Source organism: Notolabrus celidotus, chromosome 17 (assembly GCF_009762535.1).
Source record: "Notolabrus celidotus isolate fNotCel1 chromosome 17, fNotCel1.pri, whole genome shotgun sequence".
In the NCBI taxonomy this organism is placed as follows: domain Eukaryota; kingdom Metazoa; phylum Chordata; class Actinopteri; order Labriformes; family Labridae; genus Notolabrus; species Notolabrus celidotus.
In genome coordinates this window covers 24,406,471-24,425,067 of record NC_048288.1, presented here as the reverse complement: position 1 = coordinate 24,425,067, position 18,597 = coordinate 24,406,471, and the positions used below count along the sequence as shown (strand labels likewise).

The window sequence follows — 18,597 nt, the reverse complement described above, 5'->3', positions numbered from 1 at the left end:
TACTCTCCATCAGTTGCCTCATCTTGTTCTGGATCAGCGTCTGGCTTGCATGTGTAGTGTACTCATGCGGGTTCTTCTGGAGCACTTGCTGTATTTGTTATGGTGTTTTTCCGCCTCTGCACAGGTCTGCACCTTCCCCCCTGAGACAGCATTCAGGAAGCCAATCAGTGCCATACCTCACCATCATAGCCCCCCTGCCCTCTTAGATCATTCCATGGTTGGTAAGGTTGGACACTGAGAGGCTGCTGATCCTCCACAGAGGCTATATTTGTGATGTTTTTCATTTTTGCAACTGAATTCTAAACCCTTGCTTAAAAGACAACATGGGCATGATGGAAACAGTTACAAATACTTTTATAAGTGACCACTCAGAGACATGCTGTTGTGACTGTAGCCGTTACTCTTATCAGTTGCCTCATCTTGTTCTGGATCAGCATCTGGCTTGCATGTGTAGTGTACTCATGCTGGTTCTTCTGGAGCACTTGCCGTATTCGTTATGGTGTTTTTCCGCCTCTGCAGCTGTCTGCACAGGTCTGCACCCTCCCCCCTGAGACAACATTTAGGAAGCCAACCAGTGCCAAACCTCACCATATAGACCCCCTGCCCTCTTAGATCACTCCATGGTTGATAAGGTTGGACACTGAGAGGCTGCTGATCCTCCACAGAGGCTAAATTTGTGATGTTTTTCTTTTTTTGCAACTGAATTCAAAACCTTTGCTTGACCCTAAAAGACCTAGACCATCTTTGGGGGCGCCAGACTCTCCTGCATTTTTTCAGATGTAGTATCAATGGAAAGCTGAGAATGCCCTCTCTAACTGAGATTTTTAAGCTTGTTGATAGGATTAACGGTTCAAGTCTTGAGGGTTAAAAGACAACAAGGACATGATGTAAACAGCTACAAATACTTGTATAAGTGACCACTCAGAGACATGCTGTTATGACTGCAGCTGTTACTCTTCATCAGTTGGATCAGAGTCTGGATTACATGTGTGGTGTACTGTTGTGGGTTCTTCTGGAGCGCTCGCCATGCTTTGGTGTTTTTCTGCCTCTGCATGTCTGCACAGGTCTGCACCCTCCCCTCTGAGACAACATTCAGTAAGCAAGTCAGTGCAGTACCTCACCATCATAGCCCCCCTGCTTGATCCTGCACAGGGGTGAAATTGGGATCTTTTTATTTTGCAACTGAATTCAAAACCTTTGCTTAAAAGACAACAAGGCCATGATGTAAACAGCTAAAAAATACCTTTATATGTGACCTTTAAAGCTTCTGTGAGGAGTTGTTGACTCGTTATGAAACAGATAAAATAAACAGTGGTCTTTTTATGGCCTAGAAAAGCAAACAAGACCATCAATGACTAGATTGACTATTTCTACAATGTCATTTTTATAAATGGTTGAAATCGCTGCGGCACTATGGTGTCAGATGAGTCTATTCACAGAACTTATTCAGCAGCCTTATTTTACTTTTAGCGCAGCAAATAGTTGCAGTGAGTAAACATTTCACTGTTAAAAGACACTATGATGAGATTAATTATCAGACAGCATTAATTATGCATGAGTAGGACCAAACAGCAAAGATATAAGAGGTACAGCTTTGTTCTGTTTGGGGTGCCAAAACTGGCCAAAACCAGACTGTTCCTCAGAGGAGGTCTGAGGGTTTTTAGAGTCTCCAGGATCTAAACTTTTTTCTCGCCAGTTTATTTTTATGTGTCATTTATTTGAAAGTTCCCCTCCTGCCTTTGTGCACACTACAGTAAAAAAATAAAGTGTAACCATGTGCATTTTATTTGAAAGAAAGCAGCGCCTGCAGGCAGCCTGAGTCAGTGATGAGGTTTCATATTTTAGATCACCTTCCCTTATAAAGGAGCTCTCATGATGGCTTCCCCCAGATACGTGTCAGTGTATTTTATAAACCTAATTATAATATCTTATGAAGGTCACAGAGATAAGCAGTGAACAGGGGGGCTGAATTTCAAGGGCAAGTGCTGTATTTTCTAATGCAACACCATATGTTAAGATGTTGGGAAAGATGCTTGTAAAGGAGAATCCATTAACATAACCTTAAAGATATTGCGACTCTGAGCTGTCACCTCCTGGCGGCATTATTGCTCATAAAACCCACAGACAAAAGCCTGATCACATCAGGGCCGGGCCGTGGTTTAACGCTCAGGTGATCTTCACTGAAAGCCGAGGAGGATCCAAACAGCACATACAATAACTGAAATGAGCTCTTTGATGGGGTCAGACTTTGCTTTTCATTCCAGTCCCCTTGAAGTTTTTCCTTTATTGCAACAGAGAATACTTTTCGTGTGATAAATGAAAACTTCAAAAGAGCAACAGGGGGAAATACGTGGCAGCCTGAACCCGGCGTGGCTAATGAAAGCCCGGTCTATTCTGCTCAGCATGGCCTCAGGCCACAGGCTTAGAACTAATGGCCTCCAGTTTAATATACCTCCAAGTTGTCTCTGTGTTTGTGCGAGTGTGAGTGTGTGTCCTAAGCTGTCCCCATCAGTCTGTTTGCTTCAATTGGATCATCCTCTTCCCTTCTTTTTTCTTTCCTCTTTCTGCATATCCCTCCCTCCATTTCCTCTTCTTGTATTAACAGCCCGCGTGCGACCACTCGGCCCAATCCTTTATTCCGATCTTCCTTGATGGCCTTCCATCAAGACCTCTTTCAATCTCCTAGGTAGCAATCCCGGCTATGATTGCGCGTGATTGTATTGTTTCGGATGAGACACGAGTCAGAAAAAGACCCTGAGCTACGTCTCGCTGCTGTCATCCTCAGGTGCTGTCAGTCTTAAATCTCCTTCTTTTTCTTCCTTCCATCAATCTCTTTCTGTCTCATCAAGTAAGAGGGGAAAAAAATCACACCAGAACAGACAGATTCTAGTTATCTGTCATCATGACCGAGTCTAATAACTACAATGCATGTTGCACGTGAAGAGCTCTTCAGGGCGACACTCCTCCTCTCGGTATTCATCAAATATGTGCGAGACACTTCAATCCCAGGAGATGATGCATATGTTCCTCTTCTGACGGGCTCTTCATCTGAACCTAAACAACAGAAACAGCCCCCCCAAAAACAATCAGATCCCTTTCTGCAACTCCCAAAGTTTATAATCCATTGAATATATCCTGTAACTTATGTGACAGAGATGTGTTCAGACACAAAGAGATACTAAAATCCTGCATCCAAAGACACACCATTTCTAAATACATTAGATTATTCTCTAAATTCAATTTTAAAGATTTTTTTTTGCCTTCATCAGCATTTATCTCAAAGGAATGTAAGAAGGAGGATGCACCAAATACTGTCAGGACTGGTAATCAATCATGCAACCAGCAAACAATGACTGTAGCCTCTGTACATGGGGCGCCTGCTCTACCAACTGAGCTAAACCAGCACCTCTTAATACAAAACTTTAAAAGACAAAAAACATTCAGCAACTTCTTTTTAGTCAACCATTGAAGACATTTTATTTTAGTTTCTTTGTAAGGAATCTTGTGGCGTGATTTTGTGTGTAAGGTATCATACGATTTTTGCTATTGCTAAAGTCTAACATGATCAAATTGCCACAAGGACAGAAAAAGTTCTCTAAATTGAACTTGATGATTTTAACTTATACCTAAAAATGAGTCCCTCCAGAAATGTTTGACCTTGCCCTTCAGTAAATTTACACAAAATTGACTAATCCCCACACCTTTTTTTTTGCCTTGCAAATTTCAGCAACTTTTCTGCAAATGTGACCCTTCAGCCTTATTTTCCCCTGGGCATTGACAAGTAACATATCACCAATTTCACTTCCCTGATGTCCAAAATATTGACCCTTTAGGACTGCAAACTATCAACATCAGAGTGAGTGCTTTTATTGCATTGGTTTCCACCCTGCGGTCTGGTCCCACCTAGGTGGGGCACAGATCTTTATCTGCTATGAGGCTAACAGAATCTTATTTGCACATATTTACTGATTTCATTATAAAACGTTTATATCACTGTCTGTTGATAAAACTGCAAAAAAAGTAAAATCTTCACTTCTTAGGGTATGAACAACTTCACACGTTCACACTTCAGTATTCATTCTCATATCACTGGATGAGTACAGCATGCAAAAACAAGTAGAACATTGAAAAGCTAATAACTATGATTTTCTTCTTTACTAGATTGAATAGCACTGAAATGAACACTCAGTGCAAAATCTGTGTGTTATGGCAATTTACATTTATTTATACATTTAATATCTTGACATGAATGTTACGCAGAAGAGATGTTAATAGACAACCTCCCTGCTCAGCCAACAGATCATTTTTAATGTAGTGTTTGTCACAGGCCAGTCTCTGTGATGTCACTAATTGGTTTCTAAATGGAAGTCTTGAAGCCCAACGCAGGTGGGCGCCATATTGGAAACACTGACTCAACCTGACCTTTGATTAACCAACACAAGGCAACACAACACAGGCAAAGAGGCAGAGTTGAGGTGGGCTTTAGGGTCATGACAAACAGCTATAATGTGGAAATTATGGAAATGTATGTATAAATCTCAGCCGTGATAAAATCAGAAAGGACGCTTATAGAGAAAAAAATACCTCCAGTACAGTGTGTCAGCTTAACAAATGAGCTACATACCACAAAAAAAAGAAAAAAACTAGAATGTAAACATGCATAATTTCAGGGCGCCGTTGGCCTAGCGGTCTAAGCTTGTGCCCCATATACAGAGGACATAGCTCTCGTTGCAGAGGTCAAAGGTTCGATTCCAGCCTCAACCATTTGCTGCATGTCCTCCCCCTCTCTCTACTCCCAACATTTCCTGTCTTTCTTCAGCTGTCCTGTCCATTAAAGGCAACAATTGCCAAAAAATATAAACATGCTTAATTTCAGTGTAAAAATGGGCTCTTTAACATGGGACCTAATGCAGTGTTGCGGCTTTTGCAGACGGTCTCAAGTGAAAACTTGAGGAACTGCAGTTTAGGGCACTTCCTCATTGGCTTCATTTTTCTACACCAGAGGTTGCCTCTTGTGTGTTTACATATAAATAAGCCACAAAACATTCCAACTTGTGATGCAGCTTTTCCAAAAAGGTAACACACCAGGGATTTGAGGCTGCAATAGTCACAGAAAAAGCCTGCAAAATCCAAAAGACTTAAAAAAAAAAGGAAATTATAAAAAGATAAATTTTACTTTTTTTTATTGATCCAATTACTTACTTTCTTTTATTTTGAAATCTTTTTATTGACATTTTTTTAACATTAATTTGCACATCACAACATGTTTAAACCACAACATCACAACATGTCAAGGCAATCCAAGCCTAACGTTCCAACTGATATACAAATAAAATAGACAAACATAACAGCATATGTATCATTTCCTTACTTTTATTCTGAACAAATCAGGTCCATCAAAATCGAGGGGTGAGCTGCAGAAACATTAGCAAGTTGTTTTAATTCATGGTCTGATTGGTGGATTAACTGTCCAATAACACAGTGAGTAAAAACAATGGGCTGCCACAACTATGTGAACAGCTACTCAAGGAAAAACACATGAAAATATGTTCTTTAGCAAGTGATGTATAAATGCAATGGTGGGTCTGACAGGGTTAAATCCCACAGAGCTGTACACACAGTACCTATGTCTCCACGTGCTCATAAGCTAAGTGGTCATTAATCATAGGTTGATATTTTTAGATTTAATTACAGAGCTTGTCCTCTATTCCTGAAAAGGCCCGGGTACAACTATGTGTTTTAGTAAATGTCACATAAAACCTTTTTTTAATGAAACAGTCATTTTTGGATGATTCGACCAAACTACTGAGACGATCATTATCTTGTTAAGAACCTGAGTCTTTTTTCCCTCCAGTCGAGGTCAGGTATTGCTCAATCCTCCAGAGGTCCAATTAGGACATTACGTAGCACTCCAGCTCTCCAGACAGTTATTTCTGTCTGCATGTAGCTTATCAGACTCATTCTATAAATCTTCATGTCCATTCATCTGTCTCTTAATTTTCTGTCTGTCTCCTGTTTTAGCCCACTGTCTGCGTCTCTATTTATGTGTCTGCGCTCAGACAGCACGCAATTTCTTCCTCAGATGTGATCTTTAAGCTCGACTGGGCACGTTGTAATCTGCAAATCGCCGTGTCACATTTTGTGAGTTTAATTTGTGTAATTGTTTGCTATCACGAGTTGACACGTTGACAATAAAAGAAGAAGAAGAAAAGAAAATAATCCCTTTTTTGACAGAGTCAGTCAATTAAAAGCAGATTGTCCTCATACAGGAGGAGTGACGAGTTAAAACCACCTTTGAGAGGGATTTCAGAACGCGTCAAACAAAATAAAAGAGAAGCAGTGCTGATGAAAGGAGAACGAACATGTTTGGTTTTCTGTTTGCTTATTCTGATAGTCTGTGCCGATCATGAAGGTGTGTTCAAGCAAGGCATCTGTCAATATGAGCAGGAGGAGGAAGAGACTTTTGAATCCAGACACCTTTATTTTCTCTCATTGCTTCCCTATTCTTGTCTGCAACACATTTAGAGTCAGTGTATTTCTGTTCAACTCCTCATAGGCTGTTTATCTGATCCAGTCTGGATTTGTTGAACAGTTTGATGAGAGTTTGAAGATGAAAAGCAATCATATTCGTGAATGAAACTCAAAGGGTGAAGTTGTGACAGCTCATCGAAGTTTCATGTCATGGATACAGGGTCCAAACTGCCTCAAACGTCACATGATTGATACAAATCCCTGTCCGAATCCACTTAAATGACAATATTCAGTCTTTGTAGGTGTAGCGCCACCTACAGGTATGACATATTCTTTGTGTTGTGTCTAAGTAAGCTGTTTTTAATCCTCTGCGTTCATCAAAAGGGCCAAAATGCAGCACAGTCTGAGCCGCTCCACACCTGGATACTCACCACACTCAGACCTGCTGACACCTTTCATAGCAGCTTTAACACCAAAGAAGACAGAACATAAAGATTTGCATTGAATTAATAAGTTACTATTGTCAAAATTAAGAGATTGTTTGGGTTGTGTATAAATTGAGCGCCGCCTGCAAGCTAGTTCAGGCAGACAACTCGAGCTGCGCTCATTCATACTGACACGTCATCATCCTCCCTATCAGCTGATCTCACATCATCTCATTTGGCGGTCTATTTAAGCTGCAAGTCCTCCTGTCTCTGCCTCTGCTTTGCAAGTGCTCCTGCTGTCCTTCTCAGGACAGTTGTGTGCAAACTTCGTACCCACCTCCTCCCTGGCATCCACCTGCGGGCTCCAAGGGGGGTTAGTCCTATCTCATTACTCCTAAATGTCTGCATTTAAATAATCTACCAGGAGTAATGAGGTTCAGAGCCCATACGCCAAACACAATACTGTATGCTGCATTAAACTTTATCTTAAGTAAACGTGAGTTGTCTGACTGATCTCAATTAAAGTCAAATATCCAATTTCCTACCTCAACTTGGTCGAGGCAGATAGCTTGGAAGTTTGTCCATGTCAGCTATTGTTACATTAGCTGCTGTCATCATGTAACTTAAAGCTTGTGGGTCTGAGCCTTTATGGAAGGTCTTCATAGATGTAACAGCCCCAGGTTTCAGTAACAGTTGAGACACAAATCCAGGTAGATGGTAGGCAGATGTCTGTCTAACATGAGTCTGGTTCTGCTGGAGGTTTCTGTCTGTTAAAGGAAGTTTGTCCTTGTCGCTGTAACTTGCTAAATACTGCAAAGTGCTCTACTCATGGTGGATTAAGATGAGATTAGACTGAGTCTTACCCTGTCTTGATGTTGGGTCAGTAGAGTACGGTCTATGCCTGCTATGTTTCTAAAAGCGTCTTGAGATAACGTTTGTTGTGATGTGGAGCTATATAAATAAAGACTGATTGATTGAATGATTAAAATATCAGCGGTTATAGGCCTCTGAATTTAAGGATTTTCTGTTTATCCCTCATTCTACTCACCGTTGTTCAAACACCACAAAAATCCTCTCTAAAGCTTCATGAATCATAAAGAAAGATTTACTTGCTCCTTTACATAAATGACTGAGAATATAAACCATCATATTTCATATATTCCATTAATCCCAGTCCTAATGTTCCAAACGGATCAAGATTCATGTTGTTTTCTGCTGAATATCGATTTAATAAACAACAAACAAGCAATTTTAAAACCTTCTGTGCTTTTATGACACGTCTAGATCCAAATCTGACTTCATAAATCTGAAAAAAAAGAACATCAATCATGTTTGACAGTCATCATTTAGAAGCTAAAAGGTGTTTTGGAGAGAGAAAGAGAGAGAAACTGATGTTCTGAAATATTGAAGTGCTTTCAGAATACTAAGATTAAGTGGAGAATTTACTTCTAGTGCTTTACAAATCAATCCTGACACATGGTTAAAGACGTGATGAGCGGAAAGAAAGTCAATGTTGAAATATCTGGGCTGTGTTCTTTAAAACACAGATATTCATTTTTTTTCATCTATTTTAATATTTATTTGAGGTTTAGTGATGAGAGGAGTCTGAATTTGAGGTCTGGCTGACAGACTCTAAGCACACACCTCCCACTGTGATTTATGATGGCTTTTATGACCCACAAGCTAACAGTCGTATACAATTATGTGATTTTATTCGATTATAATGGCTGACTAAAAACATTTAATGAGATACATTTAGTCATAGAAATTATGTTTACTCTGTATGTTAAATATGACAACAACAGAATGTACCTTTAGGGCAATATGCAAAAACACTAGATGTGCATTACCTCTCCAGTACTGCTCTTATTGGTACTATCTTACTGCTCGTCAGTTAATATTTATAGTAAAACTAAAATGCTTCATTCACTACAGCAAATAGAAAGTGGTTCCATTGTCCCTAAAAATAAATACACACTTCCTTTAAATCCCACGCTAGTCGGCCATGAAAATGATCCCCTTCTGTTTTAATATGTCCAACAGATACTGAACAGCTGCTGAATTAGTTTCCCATCAAATCAAGCTTAAATCAGCACCAGGACTGAGCCTGATGATAAAGAGTTCAAAATGGCCACATAGGAAAAATCCACTGTATACTTTCAGCTCTTCACGTTTCAAGAATTCATGTTACGTTAGTTCTGTCTCTTTGGGAAGTCATGTGCGTTTCGTTTGAGTTTAACTGATGTAATAATTTGCAGTTAAAGCTACAGTGTGGAATTTTGGTTTGATGTTGATTTTGGCGCCCCCCTGTGGACAAAGTTGGTACATCTAATCTCTTTGTTGTTTTTTTGCTGTTTAAGTTTAGCTTTTAAACAAAAAAAAAATCTCATCATCCTGCTGTCTTTAGACTCACCGAGAGTGTCTGCGATGGAAAATGAACACCATATCAAATGTTGTTTCTGACACCTACCCCTCGGGCAGCAGTTTCACACTTTAAAATGACCAGTCAGAAATAATCAATCTTCTTACTCATGGTTTTATTTGCATTTGTAGCTCATGAAGAGGCACCAGTTATAATTTCAGTCTGTTTCATAACCAACTAGAAACTCCTCACAGGAGCTTTAAACACTCTTGGAACTATTTTTTAAAGAAGCCTAGCAACAGAAGTCACTACAAGCCTATTATGGCTCGTTTCCACCAAGCGGTCTGGTATGAATCAGTACAGTTTTGTACGGGTCGGATCGGTAACGCCTGATCCTGTTTGCATTTCCACAGCCAACCGTGCCCTACTTGGTGGACGGCGTGTAAGCCGGATGCCTATAGCCGCGTCAGCTACGTAATAGTGTGATGTCATGGCAGCGCGACACAGTGTACCCCGCTAATAAATGCAACGAAGAAGAAAAACATGAGGAAAGTCTGCAACCATGGAACGCTGTTTCTTGATGACATTTTCCAAACAAAGAAAGTTATCTTCCCGAAGTCCACTGGAGATTTAAACATGGCGGGGTTATGTGTTGTTCTTTATTACCACGATTCTTTCGACCAATCAACGGACTGCAGTGTTTCTAGCTCCACCTTCTGGGGTCGGATCAGTATGTCTGGCACCCCAACAGAAGGGTACCAAAAAGTGGGACAGTACGGCTCAGTAATTTGGGGACATGTTCCGGTTTTAGTCAATGGAAACGCCACAAAATGCGTGCCGTACCGAGACAAACCGAACTGAACCGCTTGGTGGAAACGGGGCTTTAGAAAACTGCTGATTGGTGCGTATATGTGACATCACATTTGACTAAGTTACGCCCTCTTCAAACTTTTAAAAGACCCAGAGGAAAAAACAAAAACAGAAATCAGCCAAAACTCTGAAACTGTTTGAAGTACCGGTTTTAGCTCAGTCATCAAATTGCAAATGCCTTGTACAGAATTTGTACTGTTACTGCTACAAGTGGCGTCCCCTGGTTCAGTCCTCACTCACTGCCATTTGCTGCTTAAAGTTTTGCGTTCACATACCTCTGTGAAGACGCAGAGAGAAAGTTTTCAAAGCCTTCAATCATGCATATTTACGACGTCTTACAACAAGTATGACCTCCCTCCCATTTCATACGGTGTTAGAGTTACTGATTGATACCTCGGCTTGAATTTTCCCCGCAGCAGTCACATATGAAGTGGGGGCTGAAGAAACAAGCAAATAATCAGTCCCAGGTTCTCTTGAATCACAGCGCAGGAGAAAATACTCTAATGAGAAAGTACATTCAATGGTTCATGCTTGAAAGAAAGGGCAGTGCAGAAAACTCACCTTGTTTGCTATTGATTGTGCAGTGTGGATCATTTAAACAACCCAATTACTGCAAAAGCTTTTGTTACGCTGAATTGATCTTTGTTTTTCGCTTAGTGTACATCATCACTAAGTGTGTTATGAAGATTGGGGCTCCTGTAGAATCATGGGTGTGTTTGCTAAACTGTCAGGGCTGGAAATCATTTCTTACAGGACCCTTGGTACCCGACAGAAACTGACTTTGTATGCTCAGCCATCCACCTGCTCATCCCGCTCAGACGTGGTTGGATGTGGGCCAGCTTCCAATCTGTGACGCATCGTGCCTGCCTTCTAGGCATTAAACCCTAAAGAGCTTTGCTGGAAAGCACTGAGAATATTATATTTCAATGTGGCACTTTGTAATTCACTTTGGAGAAGCCCTACTGAATCGAATAGAATTTAGAATGAGTCGAGTTCCCGAAATCAGAGGAAACAATCTCCACAGAAATGTTTGCCGTTTTGCATGAAGCGCCGCAGAAAGTGTCATGGTTATTAGTCGTGGTTATAAGACAGGAGGAACCCTTCCAGGTATCAAAAAAAAGTCTAAAAGTGCTGCTGTTGTAGGGTATCAGCAGTCAGCAAATGGCCAACAGAGAGTTGCCCATTCATCTCTCTCAGCCTTTCCATGTGACACTTTCCCCCCTTCCATCTCTTCCATTTACTCCTTTATTAGAGGGTGTGAAGTGGTGTTTGAATTTGGTTCCTGGGCCTCTTACTCAGCTGCCTGCAGTGGCTCGACTCAGAGAAGGAAAAAGAAATATGGGCTCATGGAACGATATTTCACTGGCACCAGCTTGACATTGATGGATAGAGGATCATTAGACATTTGCCAGTTTGCTTGGGCGTAGAGTTATTTTCAGCAATAATGTATGGGAAAGGGAGCAGGGGCTAGAGAAGAGCCCTGGTAAGATCTCACAGGGCCAAAGAGTTTAGTTTGGTGGGGTTCCATGCAGGTCTTGAAGCTGAATGTAGGTGGATGAAGCCACAGCGGGGACCAATATATTACATTACAGGTTTGGTTTTGTAAACACTGATTGGATTCGTTGCAGCTTCAGAAGCCCTTCTTACCACACAAGGTTAGATGAACTCAGCTACCCCTTCACATGTCTCTTGTGTAGTCCGTTGACTTGATTAAAACAGGGTGTAATTGGCTCAGCTATGGTGTTGTTGGTGCCAATTCAACATTATCTGTTACTATTAGCCAACAATGTTTAACTTTGTACACTAAGAGCAAACCATTTCAGTAATGCTTCACTTTTGGCTAATGCTTTAAGCCTTTCATCCATTACTTACTTTTAGCTTAAAGTTTCCACTATTCATACATTCACTTTAGTTAACTCTTTAAATGGCTAATCCATTACTTGCAGTTGTTTAACCATGAGGGGTTTACTTTTGATTGTAGGTGTAAGTATGAAGATAGGTTATGAAGATTTGTTTTGTGGGAATGCACTAGTATAATGCCAGAAAGTGGTGAATAAAGGGGTAGGATTAAATAAGTTTTAACTTCTTCCTACTCCCTTTTGCACATGTAAAGTACAATGTTTCAGTGCTTGCTAATGGAACTGATTGATTTGGGGGTTTTTTTTGTATAACTGTTTCTTCTTTTTTGCTTTTACATGTTTGAAATAAAGACATCAAATCAAAAAATCCAAATCAAACCATTAGTTTTGACTAACAAACTGCTCCCAGTTCCTACCATTTAGCCATTTTTTTAGCTCACTGCTTAGATTAAGCCACTACTTTTAGCTTCCTGTTCTAATTGTTAAGTAGTTACTTTAAGATAGCTGTCTTAGCTTTATACTTTTCACTTCTAGCTGAATATATAAATATATATATATAACAATTTATCCCATACTTAACCATCGGTTAGCTAATCATTTTGTGTTTGTCCATTACTTTTACTATCTCCACTTAAATTCTAACTTTCCATGAGCTTCCACAAACTATTTCAGTGGTTAGGACAGTGATTTGAACTAAAAATGTAAGCTAGCTGTTAATTACTTTAAGCTAACTATTTCAACATTTTTTTTAATTCACTTTTTCTTTTTTTCAAAACAGGTAACAAACAGACGAACACCAAAATCAGAAGAAAAATGAAGTTCAGAAAGAAATAACACAATAATTCAGAATCAAAATATATTTTCACATAAAAAGAAGTAATAAGGCTATTGGCAAAAGAAAGATATAAACAATACAAAACAAAAAGCAATATGAGCAATAATATTTTTTCACAGGGAAAGCACTGGGATCAGTGCATTGTGATTACCCACATACATACAAAGTTTGCTATTCGATATTGTATCCAAGAAGGGCCCCCATGTCCAAAATTATGTCCTGTCAGCTGTTTAATTTAAAAATGAGTTGTTTATAATTGCCTATTTTGGTCATTTCTCCCAGCCAATCATTAAAAGTGATGTTTTTTTTAGTTTTCCAGTGCCTGAGCATAATCCTACAACCTGTGGTAAGGGCCAATCTGCACCACAGAGTCTGGCGATATGATAGTCTAACCCCCTCTGTTATTATACCTATTATATCTAATGCATTATCCATGCATTCGAGTCCTAACAAGGACCGAAAAAGTAGACCACATCACTCCAGTTCTTAGATCCCTACACTGGCTTCCTGTCTGTCAGAGAATAGACTTTAAAATCCTGCTGATGGTTTATAAAGCACTGAATGGTTTAGCCCCAAAATACATTGTTGATCTGCTGCTACTTTATGAACCACCTAGACCTCTGAGGTCATCAGGTACTGTTCTGCTTTCAGTCCCTAGAGTCAGAAGGAAACATGGTGAAGCAGCATTTAGTCATTATGCACCACATATCTGGAACACACTCCCTGAAAGATGTAGGTCTGCTCCAACTCTCACCTCTTTTAAATCAAAGATCAAGACTTTTTAATTTGCCAAATGCCTTCCAATTTTAGCTCATTTTAAAACGTTTTAAATGCAAATTTTAAATGTACTTTTAATATATTTGTAATTATCCTTTTCTTTTCTGTTTAATTATATTTGTCATTTTAATTGTGCTCTTTTATGCCTGTCTGAATGTTTCCAATGCTTTTAATGTTTTAATGTAAAGCACATTGAGTTGCCCTCATGTATGAAATGTGCTATACAAATAAAGTTGCCTTGCCTTTCCTAAACTATATAATATAGTTTATCTCTTTTAGCTAATACCAGTAGGAGCTGTTACAGTGTAAACAGCCCTCGTAATAGTCACATATTTCTTCCCTATTCCTACTTCCAGGTTACTGTCACTGTAAAAATACACCTTGTTAGTTAACAGTGACTCAGACATGTCTCTGTCTCTCTGCAGTGATGGTTCTGCTTATTGTGACGATGCGTCGAAGGAGGAAAGAGCCCCTGATTCTGGAGGAAGAGAGGGACATCAGAGAAAACATCGTCCGCTACGATGACGAGGGCGGAGGAGAGGAGGACACCGAGGCTTTCGACATGGTCACCTTACGTAACCTGAATGTCATCAGAGACCCCAGCGTGCGGCGAGATGTCACGCCTGATACTCCCACCTTCTTTCACTACCCGTCCACTACTCGCCCAGCCTATAAATCCCTGCCGGACAACGTGGTGTTTCGAGAGTTTATTTGGGAGCGTCTCAAGGATGCTGATGTGGACCCGTCAGCTCCCCCGTACGACTCTCTGCAGACATATGCTTTTGAAGGCAGCGGCTCTGTAGCAGACTCGTTAAGTTCCCTGGAGTCACTAAGTACAGATTCAGATCAGAACTATGACTATCTCAGCAACTGGGGACCACGCTTCAAAAAGCTGGCCGACCTCTACGGCAACAGTGACAGCACCAGTGTCTTCTCATAGCCCCTTAATGTCTCTCTTAACATTTCTTGGACTCAAGAAAAAAAAATACAAGTAATTTATTGTCAGAGAAAATGATTTTGTCTGCCTTAGCGCATCGGAGGAAGGGATTCAGAGACAACACCAGAGAGATTGAAAGAGAAACGCTTTGACTTCAAAGGTTGTCGGTTTGTTTACCTCCTTGTATGGATTTTCAAAAGCGTGCCATGGTGAGTTTTGACACAGACTTCAAAAGTGACTCGGCTGAGGAGGAAACCTTGTGTGCAAAAGACATTAAAGGTTTCAGAGTTCGGGGTCCGGTCCAACCACTGACTGCAGAATGCATACATGTTGGAGCATTTCTACGGGGAGGAACCTGTCCTTTCATTCCAGCGATGGGCACAAGCCCAGCACTCTTTGCTTTGATGCATTCCTTTGCTATCTTTATGCTAAAAAAAAAAAAAAAAAGAAAAAGAAAAACAAACATTTCACATGAAATGCTGTGTCCCTGGCGGCTAATCAGTAGTCACTCGACTGTTCATATGAAATTTGACAATTTCTATGTTGTTTTTTTTTCCTTCATCTTTTTTCGAGGGGTGGTTTGGGAGCAGGTTGATGGGAAGCTGTTTTTCATAAACACTCAAACACAGAGCCACATTATTCATGGACTCTGTCGTACCTCGCAACACTATTTGAGAAGTGCAACTGCACACATACAGTATAAACAAGTAGTTGATGTGCTAAGGAAGTGATGTGAAGACATAAGTTGTGCAAATAATAAAAAAAAAGAATGACTCTCTTCAGTTTGATGTCTCCACCGGGCGAAACAGGAAAGCGTCTCATTTCTCTTATCCTGCTAACAATACATTTTGCAGATGTTGCAATGTAACGTTTGTCTGAGTCTGTTTTTTCTTCCGCCTTTCTATTTCTAAGTCCAATGTTTGATTTCTGAGCTATTAAAATTAGTTGTTCTGCTTTTGTGTGAGGCAGTGGGAGGGGATGGGGTGGGGCTGGAAGCTATGCTGAAGGATGGTCGGTCATTGTTGTGTTTGATAGCGAGATTCACGCGACCTCGACTCTGGAGAATAGTAATTTTTCTGAAGTGACAGCAGGTGACGTTGCAGTTTGTAAGTAAATGAAATTTGCTTTTGTAGTTTGCAGAGTCCAGCATATATTGTCATTCAGAGATGAAGTCAATGACGTCCATGGTTTGTTTATTGATGGTGAAAGGACACACTGTATGATAATACTCATGCGCCGCATTGTGCCCATTTTGTTTCTCCAGCTTAAAAAAAATTCTGTTTGACTGGGTGTGGACATGTACAACCAATATGTATTATTTATTTTGAAGAGGCAGAATTGTGCAAATGATGTTTTTATCCTTTTGCTGAAAATAAAATTGACATTCAGTTCCTTAAAAGACTGAAGGGATTTCTTGCAGTCAGTCTGAACATAAACAAGCGAGTAAATAAATACAGATTCTTTCTGATGATGAACTAGAACCGGCATCTAACGACAACAATCAATGACTTTAAAAAAAAAATGATTCTTCAATCTGTGTATTTGGGGAGCTTAAAGAACCAGAGAGGGGTTTGGGAGGGAGGAGAGGGGAGACTTTTTTTCTTCATATCTCTTTTTGATGAGGCTTTTGTAGTTGAAAGGGCCCGATCGAGACGGAGCACGGACGCTGCACAGAGGCGTGTGTGATGACTGCGAGGCTCACCGTCGGCCATCTGAGGTGCCTTTTGCAAGTTAGCCAAGCAGTTAAAAGGAACTCCATTAAAGGTGTGTTCAAACACTGCATCCAACGTGAGGATGAAAGAAACATGTGCATAGCCTGCATGTATGGTTTGAAAAACACCGACTTTATTTGCCGAAATACTTTTTTTTTGACAGAATCCAGGGCCTCTGCTCGGACTTGAAAAAATACCCTCACTGAAAAATGTGTCGGTTCAACACAAACAGCTTGATGTATGAATATCGGGGTTCTTTTAGTACAAAAACAAACTTTGAACAATGTGCCTTGCATAACTGAAGTGTAGTCACAGGGGACAAACTCTTCCTATTGCAATGAAATTCCCCGTACTCAAGTGAACAACAAATGACATACTCAACAACAACAGACAACATTTTATTTCACCTACATTTCCTTCAAGTGTTTAAAGTCAGTTATTACCTGTCAGTTGAATCTCCTTGTAGGATGTGACATGGCTTTTAAAGTGACATGTCTTTGTTCATACTCGTCCATATTTTTGAATAATGACTTTAAATACTTGAATCTGCAAATTACTTTATTTCTATATTATTATTATTACTACTATTACATTTATTTCAATCTGCTTCAACAATCAACAATTCCCTCCAAAACATAAAAGTAATATAAAAACCATAAAGAAAATTAAAAAAAACAAGCACTGAGGGATTCAGCAACCAAGAAAATATATATATACATATACATTCACGTACGTATGACTCCCTAAACAAGTACATACATGCACACGTATAAACATACATCCACATCCACATATGAAACCCTTACTGTCAACTCTACTGTGTCATTAACGCCCTTAAGCCATTAGAACAAAACCTAACACATCCTCTTTATACTGTCGGCATCACTAGAAAGGAACAATTGTCTGCACAAGTTTGTTGACATTCAAGATCTTAATTTTTCGGAAACATAAATGTCTCTTATAGGATATTTATAGTGGTTTGTAAGGCCTTATCTTTGCATTAAAAAAAAAAAAAGCTAATTTAAGAATGTCTCTCAACTTTGCAAATTGTCCCATGTGCAACACTAACATCTACATTTATCCTTGCATTACTTGGAAACCAGTTTAACAGGGAAAACAACCAGAGCATCATTTAATGATACTTCCTAATGTAGTGCCCTGCTCACTTTTATTTTATACAAACTCTCTGGTAAATGGACATTTCAGATGTGATTACATTTAAACTCTTTGAAATGTACCTTTAATTTGAGTTGTGTTTCAATAGTTGCAACTCAGACGAATAACCTATTTTAAAAAAAAAAATCAGGCATATTATACTTGAACACTAAATCTTTAACCAATCATTTAAAGCAAGAAATTAAAAAAATGTGATGTCATGCGTCCATATGACAAAAGTCTGACTACCCTAACTCCTTAATTTTGTCTACCAGAAGCAAAAAGGCCCAAAATTCAACAATACATTTTATGTTTTGAAAAATAAATAAAGGTACTTTATTGATCCCCAGGGGGGGAAATTCCATTTTTCAAATGTACTGTTATTTGATTGAAAAAACTAATTCATAGCTAAAGATAATATGAAACTGAACTTATAGACAATATGAATGGTCACAAAGGTGTACTGGTGCCTCTGAAAACACAAAACATGAGAATAATTTAAAAAATAAAAAAATCATCATTATTTTCCATCAGTTATATGACAAAGTGAAAATTAAAAATATTAAAAACTCATTACATTTAAACTGGAATGTTTCCAGTATTACTTTATCTTTAGCTTGTATAATTATGTCCTGAAGCTCAAATTGCTCAAAACTTAATAATGATTTAATTTTGACATTTAATTTATAATTTTGACATTATGACAAAAATAAAGACAGTGAACTTTTTAATGATATTTTGTAGTATACTGCTTCAGTTTCTCCGAATAGTGAAGAGACGGTTAGAGATACTATCCTCTGCTCTCTTTAAAGCGCATTAAACATTCCAAATTGGGAGTAAAGAGTGAAAAAATAAAGAAGTAATGAATTAATCTATTCTTTACTACTTGAATACTGGTCTGTTTTTCAGAAGTTTTCTTTACATCGCAACATTTTCTGTTGAAAATAATCTGCAAAAAATTTCAGCCGCAAAAACAATAGAAACAGAAAACAATAAATCCAGATAGTCTCTCTCCAGTTTTTCCATTACCTCTCTCAACATTAACTCCTGAGTCGAGGACCCAATCTAACTCAGCCGAGGACTCACAACAATGTAGTGTTGTGTTGAAAAGTAGCAACTAGCGTCTCCGAGCTGTCGCTGCATCCCGACAGAACTCAGAGCTTCATGAATACAACTGACAGAATAATTCACAGT

The 18,597-nt window shown here is 39.3% G+C and overlaps 1 protein-coding gene across 1 annotated transcript in view; it reads left to right on the top strand.

Annotated features, from left to right (window-relative positions):
* The window catches only part of cdh7a (cadherin 7a), a 169,601-nt gene extending 153,664 nt beyond the window's left edge, over positions 1 to 15,937 (top strand). Inside the window, exon 12 of the mRNA XM_034707053.1 lies at positions 14,025 to 15,937. Within this exon, the coding sequence (XP_034562944.1) occupies positions 14,025 to 14,539 (515 nt within the window). The 3' untranslated portion in view covers positions 14,540 to 15,937. The remainder of the gene's footprint in view (positions 1 to 14,024) is intronic.
* Positions 15,938 to 18,597: the final 2,660 nt, after the last annotated feature.